Source organism: Silene latifolia, chromosome X, assembly GCF_048544455.1.
Source record: "Silene latifolia isolate original U9 population chromosome X, ASM4854445v1, whole genome shotgun sequence".
Lineage (NCBI taxonomy): Eukaryota > Viridiplantae > Streptophyta > Magnoliopsida > Caryophyllales > Caryophyllaceae > Silene > Silene latifolia.
The window spans coordinates 15,556,309-15,580,523 of NC_133537.1; the positions used below are offsets into that span (position 1 = coordinate 15,556,309).

The window sequence follows — 24,215 nt, forward strand, 5'->3', positions numbered from 1 at the left end:
GACATATAATAAAACCCGTCATTATATTTGTCTATTAGATCACTTTAAGTGAATAATCTTATGTTCCTAAGAGCAAGCATTTAAAGATGAAAATTTAGAACATAAAGGATAAATGATAAAACGGGTGACTTGGGTTGCAAACCAAGTCACCATCATCCAAAATATAAACCATTATCCAAAATACTTTTCCATGTCGAACACGGAAACTTAAAGTTCTAAAATCCAAAACATAACTTTAAATAAGACAATGAAAAGCAAAGCTCCATAAAATCTATCCTTAGCTTCTCCATGGTTTCTTATGCTTGCTTTTCCTTTCCTTTGTCTTTGCTTGGTGGAGGCCCTATTTACAATAAAAAGGGAGATACATTATCACAACTTTGCATCATATTACCATAGTTGAATTTAGAAACATAAAAAGAAGGTTAGTCATTTACCTACTGGAGTGATCTTTCCAGCTTTGATATCACTAAGGTATTTGGAACAATTTCTTTTCCAATGACCCATGCCATTACAATAATGGCATTTATCAAGAGGACCCTTCTTGACTTTGGATGTGCTAGCTTCACAAGACTTAGCTTTGGTGAATGAGGGAGCTTGCTTTTTACCCTTCCTTCCACTCTTCTTGAATTTCCCCTTACTCTTAGTGCTTATGTTAAGCACATCCTTGGGAGGGTTCACATTTAACCCCATGTCCCTCTCGGCTTGCACAAGTAACTTGTGCAACTCCTCAAGAGACACATCCTTGTCTTGCATGTTGAAATTCACCCGGAATTGCACATATGCCTTGACTTTGGATAAGGAGTGTAGAATCCTATCTACGATTAGTTCTTTGGGGATTTCAACCTTTTGAATTTTCCAGGTCTCGACAAGCTCCATGAGTTTGAGCACATGAGGGCTAACCTTTTGGCCCTCTTTGAAGTCGAGATCAAAGAATGCCGCGACCGCCTCATATTGGACGATCCGCGGAGTTTGTGAAAACATGGTCACAAGTTTGGAGTAAATCTCATTAGCATTGCCCATTTTAAAGGCTCTCCTTTGGAGGTCCGCCTCCATCGCAAATATTAAGACATTTTTCATTGCGGCGGACTACTTTTGGTAAGCCTCATATGCTTCCCTAGTGGCCGCGGTGGACCTAGTGGAGGGTTCGGGTGGAGAGGCCTCGGTAAGGTAACGAAGCTTGTCGTCACCTTCGGCGGCTAATTTGAGTTGGGCATCCCATTCGGAGAAATTTGACCCATTCTTTTCAAGTTTACATCGATCCATAAAGGATCGGAGCCAAGATGAACTAGCGAGTGGTGTAGCATTAGGAGTTGGTGTTGATGTTGCCATTTGTTATGAAAAAGAAGTGGTCTACAAAACAAAAATATAAGGAGTAAAACAAATGTCGTTTTAATAATACTCGTAAAAATGTATGATTTAAACAAGTTTTAAGCATTTTTCTAGTGACCTCTACCCAACTAGATAAATGATTCCAAGACCCAAATTCATATCGACTTAGGCACGGGGTAGCCGATGCAACCTTTATCAATATAACTCGGTGGATTAACCTTTTAATCGATTCTACTTTTAGAACTCTTGGTCGATAAAATTACTCTAATGTTTATCTATAGCCCAAAACACATCAACAAGGGCACGGGGTAGCCGATGCAACCCTTATCAATTACTTTTGTTGAGTTCAATCCAAATTTCGAATAAATGTGTCCATTATCCAAACCCACATCAACTTGGGCACGGGGTAGCCGATACATCCCTTATCAACATGAATTCGGTGGATTAACATTCATCACCCACTTCCCCTACGTAACAAGGTTTGTACCCCGGGGTAGCCGAGTGCACTCCCTCGCGAAATAGGTTTTCATGGTTTCTACTATTTGGTAAGGCTATGTCTCAATTAATTGTTTTAGCGAGAGGTCATGCCAATTTATTATCTATCACGTTTTAAGTGAACTAAAGCGGTGAACTACGATAATTTGAATTGACACGGTCGATAAACTCGATAAGATAAAAATGCATGTTTTAGTTATGGCGATTTAGCGATGCATGTGACATAAAATAAAATGCAAGCATAAAGATAAATAAATCCTAGTATGGCCTTTCCTAAAATAGAAAAACTATTTAACTATTACATATTCGGAAACCAACTCCATTGGTCCCTTGAACTTCGGTTGTGGCACGCATCTCGAGGTAACACCGTCTTTATGTATCGCCATTCTTGAAAAAATCCGTCTTTGGGAACTCCGGAATGAATAAAATTACATAATAAATTACATAATTTCCTATTATACATTTGTAACTAAAATAAAATAAATCTATTAAAATACAAAACGGTGATACGAGATCACAATAAAAATTACAACCGAATCGATATTCCCATACATTTCGGGAAATACCAATTAAAATCTAAGGCCATACTAAGTAAAATTACATAATTCAAAAATTACATAAATTAAAATTATGACAATCATAAAGAAAATGCAGCATTATAATATGTAAGAACATGCTCAATTTTATGCTAAATCGCCTTTTAATTAGCCAATATCATATATTACTCGGTTTTTACGGATTTGCGTGATTTCAACATTTTTATAATCACAAAAATACATAAACTCATATTTATGCATAAGTTAATTACCCTAACCTCTTAGGACTCAAAATTTAGTCTTCACTAATAATTTGACCATAATTAACCAATATTTTATAAAATTGTTCATAAATGGACCAAAAATTACAAAAATAAGCTATTAAACTTCAAATATGTCACAAAATTTCAAATAAATTCAAAATTTGAAATTTAAACTCATGAACATTCTGGAAAAATTCCATGACACTCATAATGTTCAAAAACTTAGGTTAAAAATTTCGAAAAATTACCGGAAAAACAATGTTGCGGTTTATCGATTTTTAATAAAATAATCATAAAAACATGGAAAAAATATTTTCACTAACTTTTCAATTTTAAATCTGAAAAAAATATTTTCACTAGCTTAGATGACAACCAAGGGGTAGACACAAGTATTTGAACTATCACTTGACGATAAACTTACGAACTGTTATAAATCGTTCCGTGTACCAAACATGCGGCCTAATCATCACCGGGTGGCTTGCGGGAGGTGCAGAAATGAGGTATCTACACCACCGGTTTTCAAACCACCTCGAGAGAGTTGGACATGAATATTCAATAGAAGCCATGAAATCAGCAACCTTTTTGGTTTCACGAAAGCCGTGTTTAATTATCACTTCATCGAATAAATGAAGTTCTAATTTCACATCCTTAAATTGAAGGAAAAGTAGATTCATATACATACTAACATACTCATATATGTTGAAATTAATTTGTCATAAAATTAAATACGGATTTTATGCATGCAAACAAAATATAAATAGAGGAGAAATCATGTCCTTACATTGTGGATTTCGGTTATATTGGGCACAAGAGAGATCACCTTTCTCTCTTGTTCTTGAGCTTTCCCTTATGGAAGAACAAAGATCCAAGTATAGGATCTCTCCCTAAGCTTTATACCCAAGGCTTTCTCTTAATTTAATTAATATTACAAAAACTAGTATAATATTAATTAGGTAGAAAATTGAACCAAAATATTTATAAAACACTTATATATTTCGGTATTATGGAGGGAGAAGTAGAGAGCTTTTTATCTCTCTAGAATACTAATTTTGGATGATGGAATGAAATGAAAAATCACTAACACATTTTAGTGTAATATTAGGTAAAATTGGATGAAAAACCAATGATGGTTTTCTCATCAAAAACCGGGTGGAGGGGGGGCTTTTTGGGTAGCCAATGCATGCAAGTGTTGTTCTTTACAATACACAATAGGCTTGCATGGCTAAATAATAGGTAATCATTGTGTTGCCATTATCTTAATCAAACACAATATTAACCCATTACATCCCCTAATTTCGGCACATTTGGATAATAAGTAATCCATTTTATTTTTGTCAATTGTCAATATGTCACATGTCATATGTGACATAAATTTGTTATGTAATTTTTAACATATTAAAAATCAACGTATTAATAAAAATACGTCACATACAAAAATCGACTTAGTAATTTCATAATTACTTGTGCCAAAATATTTTACCATTTATAAATCACAACAGATTGTATTTATAACAATTCATTCAAATTTAATTGTTACATTAAACAATTTATTTCATCCGAGTAATTATACAATTTAATTACTCAGACCGTATCTCATTTAATCACATTTCAATTTGATACGTAAATTTTACTTCCAAAATCGTACGTCAATTTTCAAGTAATTTAATTAACTCGCAACATTATACGATTAATTAAATAATCAATTAAGAGTGTTGCCCTATAGGTATGACCTAGGGGGTCAACTGATCACCACCGTCGCACGACAGTAATGTCAAACTCTAGTCAGCCAATCATTACCGATATATGTTGACCGGTTGTGAAGAATAATATTACTTCCCAATTGTATTCTTTATAATGAGATTTAAACATGTGATCATCATGATCAACAGTCGTGATCGCATTATTGTCGGAGGACACATATTCCAACATAAATTACTAGAGATTTCCAAGGAATTTACCAAGTACTACGAAGTGAGTTTTTTTTTTTGAGAGAAAAGAACAATTCATTAATACAACGTCCTACGACACTTACAAAGAATAATTATAATCGAAAACAAATCTAATGGAAACCAAAGAAAAATAATTTTCTTATAAACTAGGGATCTCAAAACAGCATCTGACAATTCGGCTCGTCCTATTATCGCTATCTTCATGTAGCTTTTTTGGGGATCCTTCGTTTGATTTATGAGATAAAATTTACCTCTAACTGGTTCCAAAGATCGTTGACAAATTACTTTTACTCTTTGAAAGAACACGCTGCAAACCATCAACGAACTACTCTTGACTATATTACTGATGAAACTAACCCCACGAATAAATGGAAAAACCTCAAATAAAGGACGGAAAAACGATTCTCAACAAAAGGGAGACTTTTATTGAATAGAAAATAGATATACATACTATTGATTGAAATTTGAAACAATTTTGGGGCTTACCATCGATCGATTGATATTCGATGGAAACCCCCTATATAATATGACGGAGATTAGAGTTTTTTTAAAGAGACTTTTTTTTCTCACACTACCTAACTTTAAGTACTATACAAAGTAGAAACTTTCCTCCGTGAGGTCATTGCCATCCGAGAAGGGATTTTACGTTCTAGTGTCCATGTGAATAATGTCTTGATTGCCTCTGATTGTCTTGATGCCGTCAACTCTATTTTGCAGTCTATTGCCCCATGTAGCCCCTATACTAACATCACTAGTTTTAGTCCCGTGCAAAAAATGCACGGACTTGCCTTCAAAGTTCTGATATATATATAATAAGTTTTAATATATTAACGGGTCTAATTTAGTGCAAGTAAAATATGAGTATATGTTATATAATTAAGTGCATTTTAATAAAAAGAACTGAATTAATCTGATAGATAAATTAACAACTCATTTAAGATTTTAAGGTGTATATATTTAATGAACATAACATGATTTTAATATTATAGATGGTTTAATAAAAAGTGCAAGAGAGATATTCTACTCATAACATGGACAGAAGTGAAAATAACGCTATATTATCTGGATCATGGTAAATCAAACCGTCATAACTATAAAGCCCAACAAAAAAAAGGACATTGAGCCTAAAATACAATAATAATAATAATTCCAGTTTATAATAATAATAATTTTAGTTTACTAATAATAAATTAAACTACTAATTTATACTCCCTCCTATTCTCTAACATCTTCCACATTTCCTAAAACGGCAAATTCATTAAGATCTTCCACTTTCCTTATTTGTCTATCTTTTGTGGTTACAATATTTTATGACCCCACATTCTTTCTCTTACTTTCATTTACATCCACACATCATACCCCACTAAATTCTACCCAAAAACAATTGTGGAAGAACATAGAGAATAGGAGGGAGTATAATAGTAGCATTCTCGCCCATTTTAAGAGTAAGTCAATTTCAGCCTCAATTAATAACTTAGAAGCCCTCATATCTACATTTATTTCCATTATTTCATCATCCAAATCGATCCCACTTATATACCTCGTTCACCCTACGATTCCGGCTAAACTTATCTACATCCTTATGTTCCCGTAACTCCACCACCATCAACTCTGCTACATGCACAACCTTCCTCTTCTCATCAACACCTCTTTTTGTCACTACGCTAAACACAACGACCATATATGATGGCCTCGTTATTGTAACGACAGCCTCCTTATGACAAAAAGACCACCGCCGCCGCCCTCATCAGTCACACTCAATAAAAATCACCACCTTCATATTTTATGAAATTCATCAATATTAATTGCGTAAATGCTTGCATACCTCTTTTGATGGCTAATTAATGATTAATGATTACAAAACTATAGAGAAAGAATCAAATGAAAAAGTTAAATATTTATCTTAAAATATAGACATTATTATAAATTCGTAGATCTCGTGTTAATAGTTTGCGATCTTTCTATTAAATTTTGTTTCATTAATTTTCTATATCATATATGTAATTTTTTTTAAAAAAAAATTGGTTCATTAAATATGCTAGAATATTTTTCTTCAAAAATTTATCCTTTTTATGTTTTCACTATCCGTTTTTCAAATTTCCTTTAATAATTTTTCTTGTTGTTATATCTTTGTTGTGGTTATAACTATTTACGGATTTCGGATTTTTATAACAATTAACAAACACCGTTTTTTTTAAATAATTTTTTTGGGGTAGAATAATCGTATTTTCATATGGTTTATAATACTTAATTTTCTCCAAATTCTAATTATCCATGTTTAAAAAAATTCTTTTATAGAATGAGGTTAAATAATGTGAGGCAAGTTAGTGGTGGGCCAACTTTAAAAAATGAAAAAAAAAATTCTCTTAAATCAGGGAACCAATCAGAGCCCTTTAAATGATTCAGCTTTTATAGAAAGAAGATTCTTGAGTGTAGGGCCCTCTTGTAGGACTCACCCCATTTGAAGCTGGTGTTTGAGAAGAGAACAACCAACCGTGTGTCGTGTGGCGGATGCTATCGCTCACCACTCCGTCCATGATACTAGCTCCTATTTAGGTTGTTTTGAGTGGGCCCATGCCCCCCTCTTTGTTGTTGATCTTTGTACTACTGACCTTGTTTTGACCTCCGCGCCTCTTTCTCCGGACCCGCCCCATGATGTACTTTAACTCTGTTTATGTCTTTTAATTCAAGTTCCTTTTATCAAAAAAAGAAAAAAAAAAGTAGAAAGTAAATAACACATACTCATATAGACTATAAACTACAACTAGAATGTAAGCCGTTTTGAGAAATGATAATCCACAAACAACTCTTTTTCCTCCTTATCATCATACTAACATTCCAATTCCAATCAAATTCAATTCAATTCCCATGTACACCGCCCAATCAAAATTCCTACCTTTTCTGCAACAAATCCCTCCCAACTTCCTCAAGATCAAATTCCCTCCTTTCCCTCCTAACCCTCCATGAAAAAACCCAATTCCTCTGCAACAATTTCACTGGAATTCCAAGATTAGGTCTTCCGCCATATCAATGGTGGTCTGAATCCCTCCATGGAATTGCAACCAATGGTCCAGGAATCAGCTTCAATGGCACCATTAAAGCAGCAACAATGTTCCCTCAAGTACTTAACCAAGCTGCTACCTTTAACAAAACACTCTGGTTTCACATTGCTTCTGCTACAAGTGTTGAAGGGAGATCTATGTATAATGTTGGTCAATCTGGGTTGACTTTTTGGGCACCCAATATTAATATTTTTAGGGATCCTAGATGGGGTAGAGGTCAGGAGACTCCTGGTGAAGATCCTGTTGTTGTTTCGGCTTTCGCCGTCGAGTTTGTTAAGGGTTTTCAAAGGGAAGATGATGCTGGTGGTTTGATGTTATCTGCTTGTTGTAAGCATTTGATTGCTTATGATTTGGAGAAGTGGGGGAATTTCAGTAGATATACCTTCAATGCTGTGGTAAGATTATGATGGTTTTTAGTCGTTGTCTGGATCATTTGTCTACCTTTGATTAAAATTTAAAATAATCCGACGAATAATAAAAAAAAGTAAACAAATGACTGAGACGGAAAGGCTGTCACAGTGAGTGACTATTGCATTACTAATTCGTCACTGTTGGCATTGATATTGTTTAGGTTCATATAAACTGGATATATTGAGTGTTGACTTCGTGATGCGATTGATTTGGAAATGATGTTTGTTGTTGAATTTGAGTATGTATGCCGTTGACTTATAAAATGTTAGTGTGAGAAGAACAATTTCAGTTTTTGAGAGGGTTAGTAGGTCTACTATGTCTTCTGATGTTTGAGAGTAAATAGTCATGGAGGAGCCTGAGCATCAAATCAGTTAGCTTCGTCCCCAAGCCTTAGTCCCTAAATGATTTGAGGTCGGCTAAGATGATTCGTCATATTGAACTGTCAATGTGAGTTAGCCTCATCTAAGAAAAGTTAGATAAGTCAATCTTTTGAAGTCTATACCGAATATTGTTGTTTAGCCTACATTTGGGTGAGCACTTACCAGTCGGTGCTATATACGGAGTAACACTTGCCCCACTGCCTTTCGATTTGATCGAGTGTGGGACTGAAGCTGTTTAGTAAATTTAATGCCAAGATTATTGGTATTCAACTATTCAGTTGGTGGGTGGAAAGAAAGTAAAGACAACTAGGATCTATCTCGGTATGTACTTGACAAGCTCTGTAGCCTAACTAAATTTGGTGAGGATGTGCAGATCTGAGTCTTCGAGGGGGAGTTGATCAAGTTGACAGTTGAATACTACAGTAATAAGATAATTACCGAGTACTAATTAGTGTAAACATAACTATGGAGTAATGAACAAAGTTCCAAATTCTTGTAGCCAAGGTGATACGAGTAACCAAATTTTATCTATGGAAGTATGGAGCATAGAGATTGTATTCAGTGCACTTATCCTAGAATCTTGCCAAAAAAAAAAAAAACTAGACAAGTTCATTTCGATCTTGATATAGTATTGACGATTATAGTCATTGTTTTTTTCGGTACGGTTATAGTCATTGTGACAAACAAGAAACACATGCCCTTGATTCTTGTAATGAGTTGCTGGGTTGAAAGCTGCAAGGAGTTAATGTTTAATCATGTCCCATTTTCACTAAGTTGATAGTGGTAGATTATCCAACTTGATCTCGTCACGCTGTTAAGGATCTTCAATAAGATATTAATGTTGGAATTAACTTTTCTGAATCAACTGACGATCTTTTTAGACTGGAGTTAACTCCTGACATATGGCAGGTTAATCAACAAGACATGGAGGACTCATATCAACCCCCATTCAAGAACTGTGTTAAGCGAGGTAATGCAAGTTGCTTGATGTGCTCGTACAATAGTGTCAATGGAGTTCCTGCATGTGCAAAGGGTGATCTCTTGCAGAAAGCTCGACGTGAGTGGGGATTTGAGGGGTAAGAATGCAGCATCTCCATGCTTTATTATTTGGAGGATAAAATCTGTTATTCCTGATGCTAAATACAACTATTCTTCGGGTTCTAAATGGCTAGATATGTGGCCTCAGATTGTGATGCAGTGGCAACTATCTATGAATATCAGCACTATGTAAATACCAAAGAGGATGCAGTTGCTGATGCTCTTAAAGCAGGTTCACTTTGCCTTTGTTCTTTCTTTCTTCTATGTTTATTCAGAGATGGATCCTGGTACAAACAATTGAGGCTCTTAACTTGTTCTTTAAGTAAATCGTACATTGTGAAATCATTGGGACAAGGAGATCAAATTCTAATTAATGTACTTAATTGTATATGAATTCAAAGGCCAGCTGGAGACGGACCCTTCCCGGGCCTCCTATAATCCTCCTTTGAGGCGTGTACTTTTTTGTTTCATCTAAATAACCTATGCAAATGTGCTTCCTTTGCCTTATAAAATTTCTCATCCTGCAGGAGTTGATATAAATTGTGGAACTTACATGCTTTTAAATGTTGAATCTGCAATTGGACAAGGAAAGATTGAAGAGGAAGATATAGACCGAGCTCTTAAAAACCTGTTCCCTGTTTTGTTCCGCTTGGGGCTTTTTGATGAAAATCCTCTCAAGCAGATGTTTGGAAAACTTGGAAGGGAAGATGTGTGTACAGAAGAGCACCAGAGACTGTCACTTGAAGGAGCTAGGCAAAGCATAGTGCTTCTGAAGAATGACAAAAACTTCCTACCTTTAATCAAAGATAATGTGGCTTCATTGGCTATCATTGGCCCTGGTGCAAATGATTCAAGCCAATTAGGGGGCGGATATTCAGGTCGAATTCCCCTGCTTCATATTGTTCCCACATGAACATAATTTTTGAGCACCTATTCTGTCTTCAAGTTCCTGATAGTGATTAGATATAACCTAGTGGCTAACATTGCATTATACGGAGTATTTGATTAGACATCTAAAATGAATATAATTACCCGGGGGCTTTGTTTCTTCGACACTTCACTTCGCCTGCATGTTCATCGCCTACAGGTCACTCCTTCCATGGGGTGCGTGCGACATTTTAGTCCAGAAATATGAAAAATTTACACAAAATAGCCGTGTTCAGCCCTCTAACACATAGCCGCAGTGGCTGACACTTGCAACCGAGTCTGAGAAATGTAGCTGGTTTGTTCCCAACTTTTGAATCCACATATTGACACACATATGCCACCAGTTCTCTAAAATTACAGCCGGTTTGTTCATAACTCGGTACAGTATTTAACGTACTTTATTAATTGCTCAGGGATACCTTGCAATGCGAAAACTTATGTTGATGGTGTACAAATGTATATCAAGCAGACAAGTTATGTTGGTGGGTGCCTTAATGTCTCCTGTGAGTCTGATTCAATGTTCGTTGAAGCTATCTCCGTGGCTAGAAAATCGGATCATGTGATCCTAGTACTTGGGCTGGATTTGAGCCAAGAAACTGAAGATAAAGATCGAGTTAGTCTTCTTCTTCCTGGTAAACAGATGGATTTGGTATCTCTAGTGGCTGCTGCTTGCAAAAGGCCCTTAATATTAGTTCTCACTGGTGGTGGACCTTTGGATGTGTCCTTTGCCAAAGGAGACCCGAGAATTGCAAGCATTCTTTGGATTGGGTATCCTGGTGAGACTGGTGGTAAAGCTCTTGCTCAAGTACTGTTTGGAGATTATAATCCAGGTTAGAATTGAACATGACATAGCATTTCTTTTATGCATGTATGTTCTTCTTGGCTCGAGTTTTTGTTTTAATGTAGTTATGTAGTTGTCAAGGGTAGGATGTAAGATCTTGCAGTTCTAAGGAAGATAGAAAAATCACTATCGTTTTGCTTTAAAGTATGACGAGAAACAAATAAATGGTCAAATAAACCGCGTATCATTGCAGTCGGTGGATGCGGTTCTCTGGGTAGTTAACATCATGGTCTTATGGGTGATTCGAAAAAAGTGTCAACTTCTAAGACAAAGTTGAGGTTGTGTTTAGAGCTGGCAAGTCTGACCCGACCCGAGTGACCCGACCCGAACCCGAGCAAACCCAACCCGACCCGAACCCGGAAATATTGCGACCCGAAACCGACCTGACCCGACCCGATGACGACCCGTAACCCGACACGACCCGATTATCAATGACCCGAACCCGACCCAGACCCGACCCGATACTGACCCGACCCGATATTGACCCGATTAAATTGATGACCCGACAATTATTAAGCTTAATTTTGATCAAAATGAAAGTGATTTTGTGTTTAGATTGATATGTTTGACTTAGTAATGGATTAATTAAACCAAATAATAGGTTAAAAACTAAATTTAATGGTAAAAAAATTATAGTAATGCGATTAAGTAACCGGACCCGATAATGACCCGACCCAAACCCGACCCGACCCGATACATCATTTGACCCGAAATGACCCGACCCGATAACGACCCGAACCCAACTTGACTCGACCCGAAAGGGTATGCTGACCCGATATGACCCGAACCCGATATGACCCGACCCGACGTGACCCGACCCAAACCCGACCCGACTGACCCGATTGCCACCTCTAGTTGTGTTCATCTGACTTCCACTCCACCGTAGGCTGAACTTTTTATACTGACACGGCTTTCTGAAACTGATAACAGGTGGGAGATTGCCAATGACATGGTATCCAGAATCATTCACAGAAACACCCATGAATGATATGAACATGCGGGCTGATCCTTCTCGCCTTTATCCTGGAAGGACTCATCGGTTTTATACTGGTGAGACCGTATATATGTTCGGACATGGCTTGAGCTATACCAACTACTCATACAAACTCTTGTCAGCTCCCAAAGGATTAAATCTTCTAAAGTTTACCAAGGCAGATGCAAGTGTGAGAAAACTCTATCAAACAGAAGTTGGGATTGCTCATATTCCTATAGATGACTTGTCTTGTGATAGTTTGAGATTCAATGTGAAAATATCTGTAACGAATCTCGGGCATCTAGACGGAAGCCATGTCGTAATGCTATACTCGAAAGCATTACCGGCAATAAAAGGTGCACCAAAAAAACAGCTTGTTGGGTTTAGCCGAGTCCATACTACAGCTCAGGGATCAGCCGAAGCAAGCTTTGATGTTGATCCTTGTGAACATCTTAGCTTCGCGAATGAGCATGGAAAGAGGATATTGCCTCTAGGGGAGCATACCCTAATGCTTGGAGATATGGAGCATTCTTTAGTTATTGGTATGTGAATAATATGATAAGATCATAAGAGAGCTCTTTATTGCTTACAGTATGATATGGTGCATTCTTTTGTGCATTCAATTCAATGTGAAATTACTAAAAACAGTTCAGGTTGCTGAACTTCCCATTTGTATTCTACATAATAATGATCTTTTGTTTACATGTCTTATCCACGTCGTGTTCTTTCCGTCCTCTTGTTTTTGGTTTGAGCCATTCAGTTTCGTTTGGATTCGAGACCGTCCGTCCTAGTTGATTTCGACAGAATTGAACGTGAGGTTTATTTATTTATACCCATCTTCTTGTCCGTTGATCTAAATGCTCAAGGATCCAACCTCATCTCTTTAATTATGCAAAACTATTTTCTTCCACACCTTTTTAAATAAAGATAATTATTTCACACGCCAAAATCTTAACTTAAATAGCTTACATTAATACACACAAATGGACTAGTACAAGTAAATATCAAATAAATTTGAAAACAACTCCATTACCCAAGTTTTAAGGTTAACATTTGACTATTAAGACAATTGTGGGATCACCAACACACAAACTCCATATACTTTATTGCCTTCCTAGAAATTTCTCCTCGCTACTATTTACTTTGAACCAAAGATGAGTGATCCTAGATATGCTTACCCTTACCCTGCTCAAGCTCCATACCCTGCTCAAGGTTCCTTCTCTTCTATCTTTTTATTATTTTATTATTTATTCTATGTATAATATATTCTGTTATAGCACGCGACACCAATTTCATTTAATGTTAAAAGTATACAACGATTTTACGTAAGATTTAAGGAAGACCAAGTATGTCTCATCTTATGGACTGCGAACCCAAAGTCCGCCACTGTTTATAATTGTTTCTGGTTTGCACAATTGAACCACCATTTTAGCCTGAACACGAGTTGTGTTGGATTACAACACACCACAAAAAGGTGCATGAGTTTTATCACTGCTATATATACTTCCGTCACAATTATCTTTCTATTAAAAGACTATTTGTGATTATGTTTTACTAAATAAAACTATAGGGTACTATCAAGGTCCTCCACCACCTGTGATGGCTCCACCACAATATCAATATGCTCCGCCTCCTCCTCCTCAAAGACAAACTGGTTTTCTTGAGGGATGGTAACTAACTAACTATTATTTCTTTTTCTTTTATCAAAGCCTTGTTTGTTATTTTATCTATATATATATAAACACAAATTCTCATTTGTAACGTGTCACAAGCCTATGACGAAGAAATGGGACAATTTTATGATAAAATGTACTCAGAATGATTACTTTTTATTATAAAATAATCATTATCTGATAAATAAGAATCTGTGAATGACTACTTTGTGTAGAGCTCGTTTGTTATTTTAGGATTGGTTAAGTCGGATGGATTGTGACGACTTCTCGATACTAGACCCACATTCCCATGCGCTTGCGCCAACCCACTTTCACCGAATCCTAAGCCCCGATATGACCCTTACTTTTCATTATAAAATGGTCACATTTCCTCCGTCACAAGAGATACTTACTACTCGGTAATATATAAATAGGGAGAAATAATAGTAAAACTAAATGTTTGCAATAACGTTTTCAGTCTGGCTGCTCTATGTTGCTGCTGCCTAATTGATGAGTGCTGCTGTGACCCTTCTATCATTTTTCTCACCTGATCTCCATGTTGGTGCTTGCATCATTAATCGTTATCAATGTAAAATTTTTAATTTGTTTGTCATGTTGCTCCTTTTGTATATGTGACAATCTGATTATATTATGTATCGAAGCAAATTAATTTATTGTAAGACCGTTATGGATTATAATTTGATCGATCTTTTTCTTTTTTCAGCATTTGGTTAGTAGTAGGAACTCATTCGTTTACAAAGATTTAGCAACAAAGTGCTTAATCTTAAGGCTTACCCTAAGAACTAGACTTGGCAACAAAGTGCTAAATCTCATTTAAGCATACCCAATGATAGCAGAAATACCATCTCACAGTCACGAACTCCTGGATTACATCCGACACCATACCCATTTTTCTCATTCACCTTGGCTTCATAATCAAAAGAATGTCTTGAATAAGGTCTTGAATTCTTAGTTGCCACCTCGAACGACTACCACGAGGGTCTTGCTACGATATATTGTTAGGGCTTTCTTGATAATCTGTTTGGGCTAGGGTTCTGTTTATGAGCTTACCATAATTCTGATTAGGTTATCAGCTTATGGGATTACCAAATCTGTTTGTCTATTTCGTTGTTTGTTCTTTACATTTCTTTTTATCTTTCTTGCGTATGTTATAACATAATCACATAAGATAACTTATGCTTAAATCCACAATCAAAACAAAATTACCATCCATAATAATAATATGATTATATTATATTATATAAGATAGGATTACACTCAACATGGTATGCTCATCTCCAATCACATAACTAAACTTATTCTTAAGCATTGCCAGAAACATATCATGAGAACTAGACTTAACAACAAAGTGATAAGTCTCAATTAAGCATACCCACTACTGATAGCAACATTACCGTCACAGTCGCGAATTCCGAGATTACATCCGACACCATATCCATCATTGTTGTTCATCCTGGTTTCACAATCAGCTGAACATGGTGAACTACCACCATTACAATTGGAACCAAACCCATAATAATTCTTCAGCACCGCATCCATACAATCAGTAGTTTTCATCATGTCCATATAATCGGGAGCTTTCACCATGTTCATGTCACCACAATTAGTACATTGGCCTATGCATTGGGCTCCATACCCTAGTTCCTCTGTTAAAGCATCCTTACATGGCCCACATGCACAATCAGTGGCTTTCACCATGTCCATGACGGGGGCACAATTACTACATTGCCCTATGCAGTTGCCTCCATTCCCTTCTTGCTTAGTCTGAGCTAACTTAAAAATGTTATCCGTACTCGCAGTACATTCACCACAACATACGGATCCTTTAGCATTGACCATTTCATTAGGCGTATCAGCACACATACCACAACAAAAAGATCCTTTAGCATTAACCTTCTCTTCTCCAATAACAACGTCGAAGCCATTTTGCTCATCTCCTCCAATATTATCGGATATTATGAATGCTAAGGCAATGCTAGGTAGGACTATAAGTTCATCCATGGCCTGTTTAGATAAAGTCTGATAAGAAGAATGATATAATTATGTAAAAAACAAATAATCTTTCACTTGCGGTTTCTAAATGAAAACACACCTTGATAGTTCGTGACTTTGAGTTGATTAGTCCTACAGCCCTCCCATAAGGATAGTCTGTGGAGAATTCGACCATGGTCGTGAAATCTTGTTCCGATTTTTCATTTTTTGAATTCTTGGGTCCAGATTGCAGTCTTCTCCCAGGAAAGAGTTTCACCTGTAGAAATTATCAGTGAAATAAATTCTTAACATTCTAAGGGACTATGAAATAGGAGCATTCCTTTAATTTATATACCTCTCACAATGAATAAAAAAGTAAACAAATGATACGACAGAGGGAGTACTAATAAATTAGCATAACATAAGAAGTCCTTACTATCTTATTGTGACCAGCAATCTCATAGAGACTGTCCTCATTCCCAGAGCTTTCTTGAAGCTTGAACGATCCATGGGCTCCCTTCACAGACCAATAGTTTTCATGACATTCGACCAACATGTGCTTTTCACCACAGTTGGTAATGCAGTACACCTCTGTCAACAAATCAGAAGGGCCTTTGGTAGCATCCTTGATAATACTCCTAAATAGAACAATTTAATCTTTATATCTTCACATGGGCTGTCATATTAATACTGAGTATGAGTTGTCTTCACAATTGAAATAAAAGTAAGATTACCTCTTTTGAAGACTAAAAACCTTTTTCCCGCTACAATCCATTACTTGGGTCTCAGTCAAATTATGTTTTAAATGCTGACATTTCGCCAACTGAAACACTTGAGGTGCACGCATTGGAGGAGAAAACGACATAGAGACGTGAAGGAGTACTGGCTTAGAATTTTCAATGCCAGAGACAAGATCAAGTGAAAGCCATTTATTTGTCCAAAGTTGAGATCCGGAAGCCAACATATCTTCTAAAGAAAGAGAGCACGAACCAAGTAGCTTCAATGATCTTTTTGGTTCCAGCTCATCGAAAGTAGGAGAATAGGACATGAGTTCAAGGAGAAACTCTCCTGCCGGTTCACACTCAAAATAAGCAAATAGTTTGTCCTTAGAAGCTGATGATATACCCAACCATCTCTTGGTTTTGAAAAGTGTATCGGGTTGATTTTTACTGATTGCAACAAGGAGGTTTTCTTTGCGCTCATCTGGTAGGTTCTTGATATCTACAAACTCTAAGAGTACCTATTAATGAAAACTTCAAGTTATTACTTCATGACATCAGTAAATTATAGTAGAATATTTAAAGACTTGGTAATTATTTTGCATTCTGAAATTTACAGCAAAATAATTTTTTCTTTTGCGTGTAAAGAGAGCCACTTAAGCAATCTAGACGTTAACCCATTTTGAACCTTTGGTTATAAGTACTAAGGTTTTCGGAAATCATACTACCTCCACAGCCTTCACAGTTGGAAAATGAATTTGCTCGCCAAAATTTTCAGCCTTGTTGAATTCCTTGGACTCTTCATTAAGCTTGTAGGGAACTCGCGTTATCGGAGTAGGGATATCTCCTCTACTCATTGCACCAGCTTTCCAATAACTGGACCCAAAAGTTTGTTCCCATTGCCTTGTAGTTTCGGTGAATCCAGTGTCAAGTCTGCTCCCTTTTGATTTATCAGGATCAGAGTCATTGTGTGGAAGCACACCGCCCACCAATTCCTTCATGTCTTTGCAGTAAGAATCTGGGTACAGTTGATGGGTGTGCCACATCAGATCTACATCGTAAGTGGGAACACAAAAAGTTTGAAGGCCCATCGTTCTGTTTGTTCTAATAAGATGAAGAAATCCTTTATATCTAGCTTCTGCTTCTTTGAGAAAGAGTTCATCAGACATGTGTGGTCTGCATGCCTGTCAAACAAGCAATTTTTAGTACCTTAATGCAATTCAAGTCAGATTACCGTTAAACATATCTAAGTCTCTATTTTGCGATCTAAATCCGTTTATTATAAAGGTAACATTCACGTATACAATCAGTATATGTAACCTTTTAAATCCGAACACTACTTACTGGACAGGGTATCCATTTACCTGATAAGTGAAACCCGTCTGTCTTTTAACAGCAGCAATCAGATCATAACTGGTAAATTTTTCAGTTTGTGAATTTTTCTGCAAAGTATCTCCTGAAAAGGGCCTTTCTAACTCAAACTCATAAGGTTCCTCAGGGTAGAGTTTGTTCCATATTTCCACACTTGTACTGTTGGATGTCGCTTGTATGGATGACATGACTTTGTGGTTAGTAAGTAGTCTTCCAAACAATTTCTCACAATCGAATTTATACCTGACCTGTAACATAAAGATACTAATTTAGATGAAATATAACGAAGAATTAAGAAATCATTAGTCTAAAGTTGACAACCATACCGGATTTAGCCTATGGCAATGCCATATCAATTCACAATCAAGAGGAACAACCAACGACTCGTCAGAAACAGCGTTCTCCTCATGTTTGGCGAGCAAAGGAAGCCAAAATGCATTGTACCTAAAAAACGTAACATTGTACTTCAAAAAACAACAACAACATTATCTCAAAGACCAATTGATTGTTCAGAATTAGAGACGGAAGTTGGTACGTGATCCGTTGGGCTGGCAAGCCCAGCACGGCCCACAACCCATTTTTGAGCCGTGCCTGGACCGCCATTTTCATTTGACTGGCACGACACGACAAACCTGGGCACAACACGCTCGGGCACGTTAAAAATACAAAGAAATTGGGTTAAAGTGGAGGAATTGTTAAGGCACGCTTAAGCACGGCATGACGGCACGACACGATACGCATGGACCGCCATTTTTATTTGACTGGCACAACACGACACGACACGAAGCCCGATTTTATGGGCCTTGGCTGTGTCATTTTCCCTTCCAGGCACCGTGGGCCAGCACGAGACATGGCCAGGCACGACCCACTCCCATCTCTATTCAGAATGCAAGAAGCTCAACCAATTTATTCATCTCATTTTTATTTTATTAAATTATATTGCACGATGAGGTTATAGAGAAAGATAAGGACATTTCACCTGTAGACAGCCCTTTGTAAGGCATGATCTTCAAACAGGAAATGATTACGGTGTTCCACAGCATCAAGGAATTTCAGATGAGTTTTGGCAGCCTGAATAAGATCAATGCTCATTGTAATGTTTTGTGCTACAGCCCAGGCTTTCGCTTGTTTATTTTCCATCTTCATGTCCTATCCAACCATCGAAACCCGATGTTGATATGTGATCAATGTATTACAAGACTACAAAGCTTAAGTATAGTTCTATGATAGTATGACCCTTCAAATTGACCTTCATAACGACGACGGTATACAACACTTTGACACTCCATTTTAGAGAGGAGATCGATGATATCACTTTAAAAGACACCAATATTTGCCTTTTGACACAAGCACAAGTCTCCGCATGCAACCTAATCACAGTAATTAAGAGTCGTCGTCTTCTTGTTGGTGCTATGTTCTTGGTAATTGAAAATCTTTGATTTTTTTTTCGCTCTCATCCGCAAGGATGTTATGGGTTAATCATTGACTAACCTAGTTTCCTTTCCTCATAAAAAAAAAAAAAAAAAGAAAGAAAAAAAAGAAAAACCTAAGCTACATGCCTATCTGCATATTTTTTCAAACTTTATTTTAAATACTTTACATATTTTTTCAAAAATAATTAATCTTGAGCCCATCCTATTTATATCGTCCTCATTTGAGTTTGTTATATGTTGATAATTACATCCGTCACAACTACAGATTGTGGGTATGAGGTCGATGCGGGATAAAGTAGAACTGTAAAGGGTATTGCTTATAAGTCTTAAATTACGTCTTGAAAATTCAAAACTCAGTATAATCACAAATTCTTGTTTAAGATGAGAATACCGTCTTAAGTTTAAAACGAGTTAAATAGGACATATAAGACAAAAACACAATGCCTAGATATTAACGAAATCAAATAACTTGCCCCATCTACTCAAGTGAGATACTATTTAATTTGGCCGTTTTATTCTTAAGACGGATAGGTCCGTATTAAGAGAGACTAATCTATAAATAATATTAAGAGGCTAACTATGAGCAACTTTTTAATTCACTCGTCATTAAAATAAGTCGTATCTATCCTAAATCTCATAAGCTCATTTAGTTTACTAAGATTCCACTCTTGTAGCTATTAGTTTGGAAACGTTCCAACTTCCATCTGTTTCTTTCAACATAATTTAGTATCCAATTTATTTATTTTTCTGTTAAATGACTTTTGATCTGCTATTAATTCAATGCATCATTAAATCCATTAAAATAAATATCAAGTTTATGTTACTAGAATTGTATGTACAAAAATCATTTATATGAAACGCATGCGTTTTTGCTGATAGTGAATCTAGATAATTATTTGAAGAAATTGAAGGTATGATCCCTACAAATATCCACTCTTTAGATTGTATTATTTTTCATACATATTATTTAGTTATTTCAATTTGTACAAGTGGTTTTTCTTTTCATAAGAGTTAATTTCATTTAAGTGCATTATTTTTTTATTGTTTGTAATCGTAGTTCATTTTTAATTGCTTTTGGGAAATAAAAATACATTGTTGTAGTCTTCAACAATGGGAAATTAGTACCAACAAAAACTAATGAAAACTTGGAGTTAAAATGTCGATGATGATATTAATATTAGCTTGAAATGTATTTGATTTGTTGTTTATACTATATATAGGTGGTATTTTATCAGAAGCTCCATGACTATACGGATAACCTACACATCCAAGATAAAGTGAAAGGGTAGTGACATGTGATCGGTGTGCTGACCGACAAGACGAGTGGGCTGCTGAAAACTAAATGAGGCAAAAATACAAGTAAATTTCAGACTCAAGGTTCATACTGGTGAAGAACAACATTTGCAAAACTATATGTACATTGCAAGTTAGTAAATCAGCAAACAAAATCATATTAGACTATTGTTATCCAATTATCATGTTATCAACATTTGTAGCAACTTCGGTTATAATTACCAACTTGATGAACAACGGAAAACAAGGGAACCATTTTTCATGTTGGATAACACTTTCACTATATTCTGAGAGAAAAAGCGTGTAACAAAAGTCAATTATAACATTAAATTAGAAGTTGTTAAGTTGCATGACTATACGGTTTTAAGTTGCACGGGTATATACATACTTGATTAATATGGTTACATATTGAAAAAAAAGCTCCATGCTAACTTAAGATTAATTTTCGCAGCAACATGACTAAGAATTGAAAAAAAGTTGGAAAAAAGCTTATACATACTTGATTAACATGACTAAGAATTGAAAAAAAGTTGTTAAGAGTAAAACTTGGGAGTTAAAAGGACAACTACTTAATTAACATGGCTACGAATTGAAAAAAAAAAGCCTCTTACTCTCAAAATAGGGGATAGGGAAGAAAGTGAAACCAGTAAAACAACCATGCTAACTTGAGATTAATTTTCGCACCAACAAACAACCTTGACTAGCTACCATAAAGTCTAACAATTTTATTTTCAACAATTTAGTGTATAGTAATTATTACGTAGTTTTGTGTATTAACTTTTGCAAATATAAAAGAGAAATCATGTTATCCTTCTCTTTTGAATTTTTTCAATCTTCTCATTTCACAAATTACGAGTATATAATACCTACTTGTTACTCCCTCATTTCAAATGAATTTTCGTTTGATTAAAACCTACCTCACATATATTAAATAAACGTATAAATTTAATTTAAATGGATAAAGAGTATTATTGAAAGTTGGAAAATCATATTCTATGTAATTTAGAGTTGTATCATAGGAGAAACATGGGTAAAAAATCGAGTATCCATAGGCCATAACATTGCTTAATATAGACACATTCACACACACACACGAGTGATGTAATGAAATAAAGGTTATATATATATATATATATATATATATATATATATATATATATATATATATATATATATATATATATATATATATATATATATATATATAGGGCTTTCAAACTCATTTAAAGGCATCATATCATATTTTTCTAATTCATATCTTATAAAAGAGATGTATAGTTGCATGATAAAAAGATGATCTCTAAAATCAATACTAGAAGCGAAACACGTACCCAGTTAGGTGTTAAACTTGGTCATTGATCGACGATTAGTGCATGAACTTCATGTTTTCGATGTAGTTATTTAAGTTAAATGAGAATGATTACTGTGGCCAAGTAATTGGCGGAGAGACGAAAAAATTGAACCCACTAGGAAACCAACAAGAAAAACAGAAATAAAAGTTCATAGTAATACTGATTCGTATCAATTATTTGCGGCACATACCTCATTAATTAAACGTCCTACTTATAAATTTGTACAAAACAAATATAAAGAGAAGATCGAAACATATAGAATACCTAATATAAATTCAAAAAAACGAACGTATAAAAGTATGTTATATAAGTATGTCATTATATATAATGATTCTGAGACTTGAAGACTAAATAAGAACCCAAAAATGATCCCGTGAATTTCACGGGTTTCAAAACTAGTTGCAGTTTAATACTTATAAATAGTAATGTGAGCATAAGTGCATAACAGTTAGAGATGACAATGAGGATGATATGGATGGAGTGAAGTCCGTGAAGGCATATCATATCCATTTAATAATTTTTCATCCATCCATATCCATGTCTGTTTAATATTTTTTTGTCGCTCCATAGACAAATCCACAAGGTAAAGATGATGAAATGGATATCCATCCGATACATATATTCATCCGTACAAAGTTTACCTTCATCATTTTTCAAGATTAACAAATCGTGAGCTTAAATAAAGTTAAAATAAGTCATTAGGAAAAAATAAAAACTATCAAATTCCATATAGTTGGGGCAAACTTTTGTAACTTGAAATTTATATAGAATATAAAATGAAGAGATAAAAACCATAAAATAGAAAGTGTTAAACTCGATGAATATATGTTTTCTCTAGTTTTTGTTGTTTTTTTTTATTATGTTGAAACGGTTTCTCTTATCCATGGGCAGTGACTTAATGAGTCTCTTATCCATGCACCATTTTTTTTAGAGTGGATAGATATCACCGAGTGAGACATCCCTATTAACAATGACTTTTTATAGAAATTTCTTTATGACTTGCAAAAATAAAGTGGAAATCATGAAAATCCGAACTCAGTATTTAAAAAATATATATAGTTCCTGAAACTTATTTGGAGTTTAAGAGTAAATTTAGTCTCTTATGTATGTGCAAGGTTTATCCAATATATATATCCACTAAAAAGGAACCGCTAGAAAATCTAAAATATGATCCTTGTATAAAGATAAAAGAAAGTGAAGAAGATGAAATTCACAACCTTAATTACCAAAAGATGGTGAAAGAACAAAATAAAACTTACAATGATATTAATTTCCCCCTCAATGCAATATCACTTCAATTTTTTTTTTGATGTATATTGCTGTGCCTCAAAGCAGTGTCTGTGAACTGCCCTTTTATAGTAGTGCTTGTTATTATTACTAACGTATTGTGCTAGTGAGAAAACATGTAGAATGTGATTCTGAAAAACATATTGACAAATTTGCCCCTGTAACTGATGGGTTTAAGAACTTACCTGACTTTCAAAGCCAGAATTCGCGGACTTTTCAACAACTTTGTAGAGTGTAAAATGTGAGTATGAGGATAATTTTCCATATAAGGGAGAACATTGCTATTCCTCGTGAGTTTGATCAGTTTTTATTATATGTTCTATCCAAATTAAAGGTTACATTCGCTTTTCATAAGTCAAATTTCAAAAAATTTGACCATAATATCAATAATATGAAATTTTGAAAGTTGAAACTTATATATAAAAATTTGTTATGAAAAAATCTTTCACAAAATAATTTTTTGTATAAAAAAAATCGTGTATAAAGGGAGAAAATTACAGTTAAAGTATCATCTCAAAGACCCTAAAGCAAGTGTAATCCTGAGTGACATTTTTCTCATCTTAAATGAGACTAAATATGGAACAAATGTTCTAACAATTGACTAATTTATTGTGAGAAATCCCCTATAACTACTAAAAGAATGTGAACTCACAAATTTTCTTTTCAAAAAGCATTTTTTTAAATAAGAAAGTTATTGATAATTTAATTGTATTAACTAAATAAGGAAATTAATAATCATAATGTATTTTATTATATAATTCTTTTCATTAAAATTAATCTTTTCATCAAATTATATAATTTTCACTAAAAACTAAACTATAATATTTTGATTAAAGTATAAATAATATAAAGCTATAAACCATTAGCTTTGTGATATAAAAAATAATTTTAAAAAAAATACATTTCAGCACA

The 24,215-nt window shown here is 35.0% G+C and overlaps 2 protein-coding genes and 1 long non-coding RNA gene across 4 annotated transcripts; 2 read left to right on the top strand and 1 right to left on the bottom strand.

The window, feature by feature from the left end:
• The first annotated feature begins 7,300 nt into the window (after positions 1–7,300).
• LOC141623017 (putative beta-D-xylosidase 6) lies at positions 7,301–12,933 on the top strand. Its single transcript, XM_074439050.1, has 6 exons — positions 7,301–8,029; positions 9,335–9,501; positions 9,598–9,695; positions 9,991–10,341; positions 10,804–11,220; positions 12,162–12,933. Exons 1-6 carry the CDS (start codon positions 7,361–7,363, stop codon positions 12,752–12,754), a joined length of 2,295 nt encoding a protein of 764 aa, XP_074295151.1. The 5' UTR covers positions 7,301–7,360; the 3' UTR covers positions 12,755–12,933.
• Positions 12,934–13,126: 193 nt separating this feature from the next.
• On the top strand, positions 13,127–14,574 carry LOC141623019 (uncharacterized). The gene is made up of 3 exons (XR_012533166.1): positions 13,127–13,416; positions 13,775–13,874; positions 14,335–14,574. It is a non-coding gene; the product is annotated as an uncharacterized LOC141623019 (long non-coding RNA).
• Positions 14,575–14,654: 80 nt separating this feature from the next.
• LOC141623018 (glycine-rich domain-containing protein 1-like) lies at positions 14,655–23,348 on the bottom strand. Of its 2 annotated transcripts, XM_074439051.1 has the most exons (9): positions 23,276–23,348; positions 18,918–19,087; positions 18,265–18,382; positions 17,932–18,186; positions 17,296–17,751; positions 16,583–17,088; positions 16,285–16,486; positions 15,970–16,125; positions 14,655–15,881 (listed from the first exon to the last, which is right to left on the bottom strand). In XM_074439051.1, exons 2-9 carry the CDS (start codon positions 19,082–19,084, stop codon positions 15,240–15,242), a joined length of 2,502 nt encoding a protein of 833 aa, XP_074295152.1. In that variant the 5' UTR covers positions 19,085–19,087; positions 23,276–23,348; the 3' UTR covers positions 14,655–15,239. The 2 variants fall into 2 exon arrangements, with proteins under 2 accessions (XP_074295152.1, XP_074295154.1); XM_074439053.1 differs by lacking the exon at positions 23,276–23,348 and having other exon boundaries at positions 18,918–19,901.
• Positions 23,349–24,215: the final 867 nt, after the last annotated feature.

What these genes read in the sequence shown, in the direction of transcription:
- LOC141623017 (XM_074439050.1), top strand. Translation starts at nt 7,361, where the DNA reads ATGATAATCCACAAACAACTCTTTTTCCTCCTTATCATCATACTAACA. An exon ending in CGTGAGTGGGGATTTGAGGG is followed by an intron (nt 9,502 to 9,597) that starts GTAAGAATGCAG and finishes CTAAATGGCTAG; the next exon opens with ATATGTGGCCTCAGATTGTG. An exon ending in ATTAGGGGGCGGATATTCAG is followed by an intron (nt 10,342 to 10,803) that starts GTCGAATTCCCC and finishes TTAATTGCTCAG; the next exon opens with GGATACCTTGCAATGCGAAA.
- LOC141623018 (XM_074439051.1), bottom strand. Translation starts at nt 19,084, where the DNA reads ATGAAGATGGAAAATAAACAAGCGAAAGCCTGGGCTGTAGCACAAAAC. An exon ending in GTTTTTAGTCTTCAAAAGAG is followed by an intron (nt 16,487 to 16,582) that starts GTAATCTTACTT and finishes TGTTCTATTTAG; the next exon opens with GAGTATTATCAAGGATGCTA. An exon ending in CAAAGTCACGAACTATCAAG is followed by an intron (nt 15,882 to 15,969) that starts GTGTGTTTTCAT and finishes TTATCTAAACAG; the next exon opens with GCCATGGATGAACTTATAGT.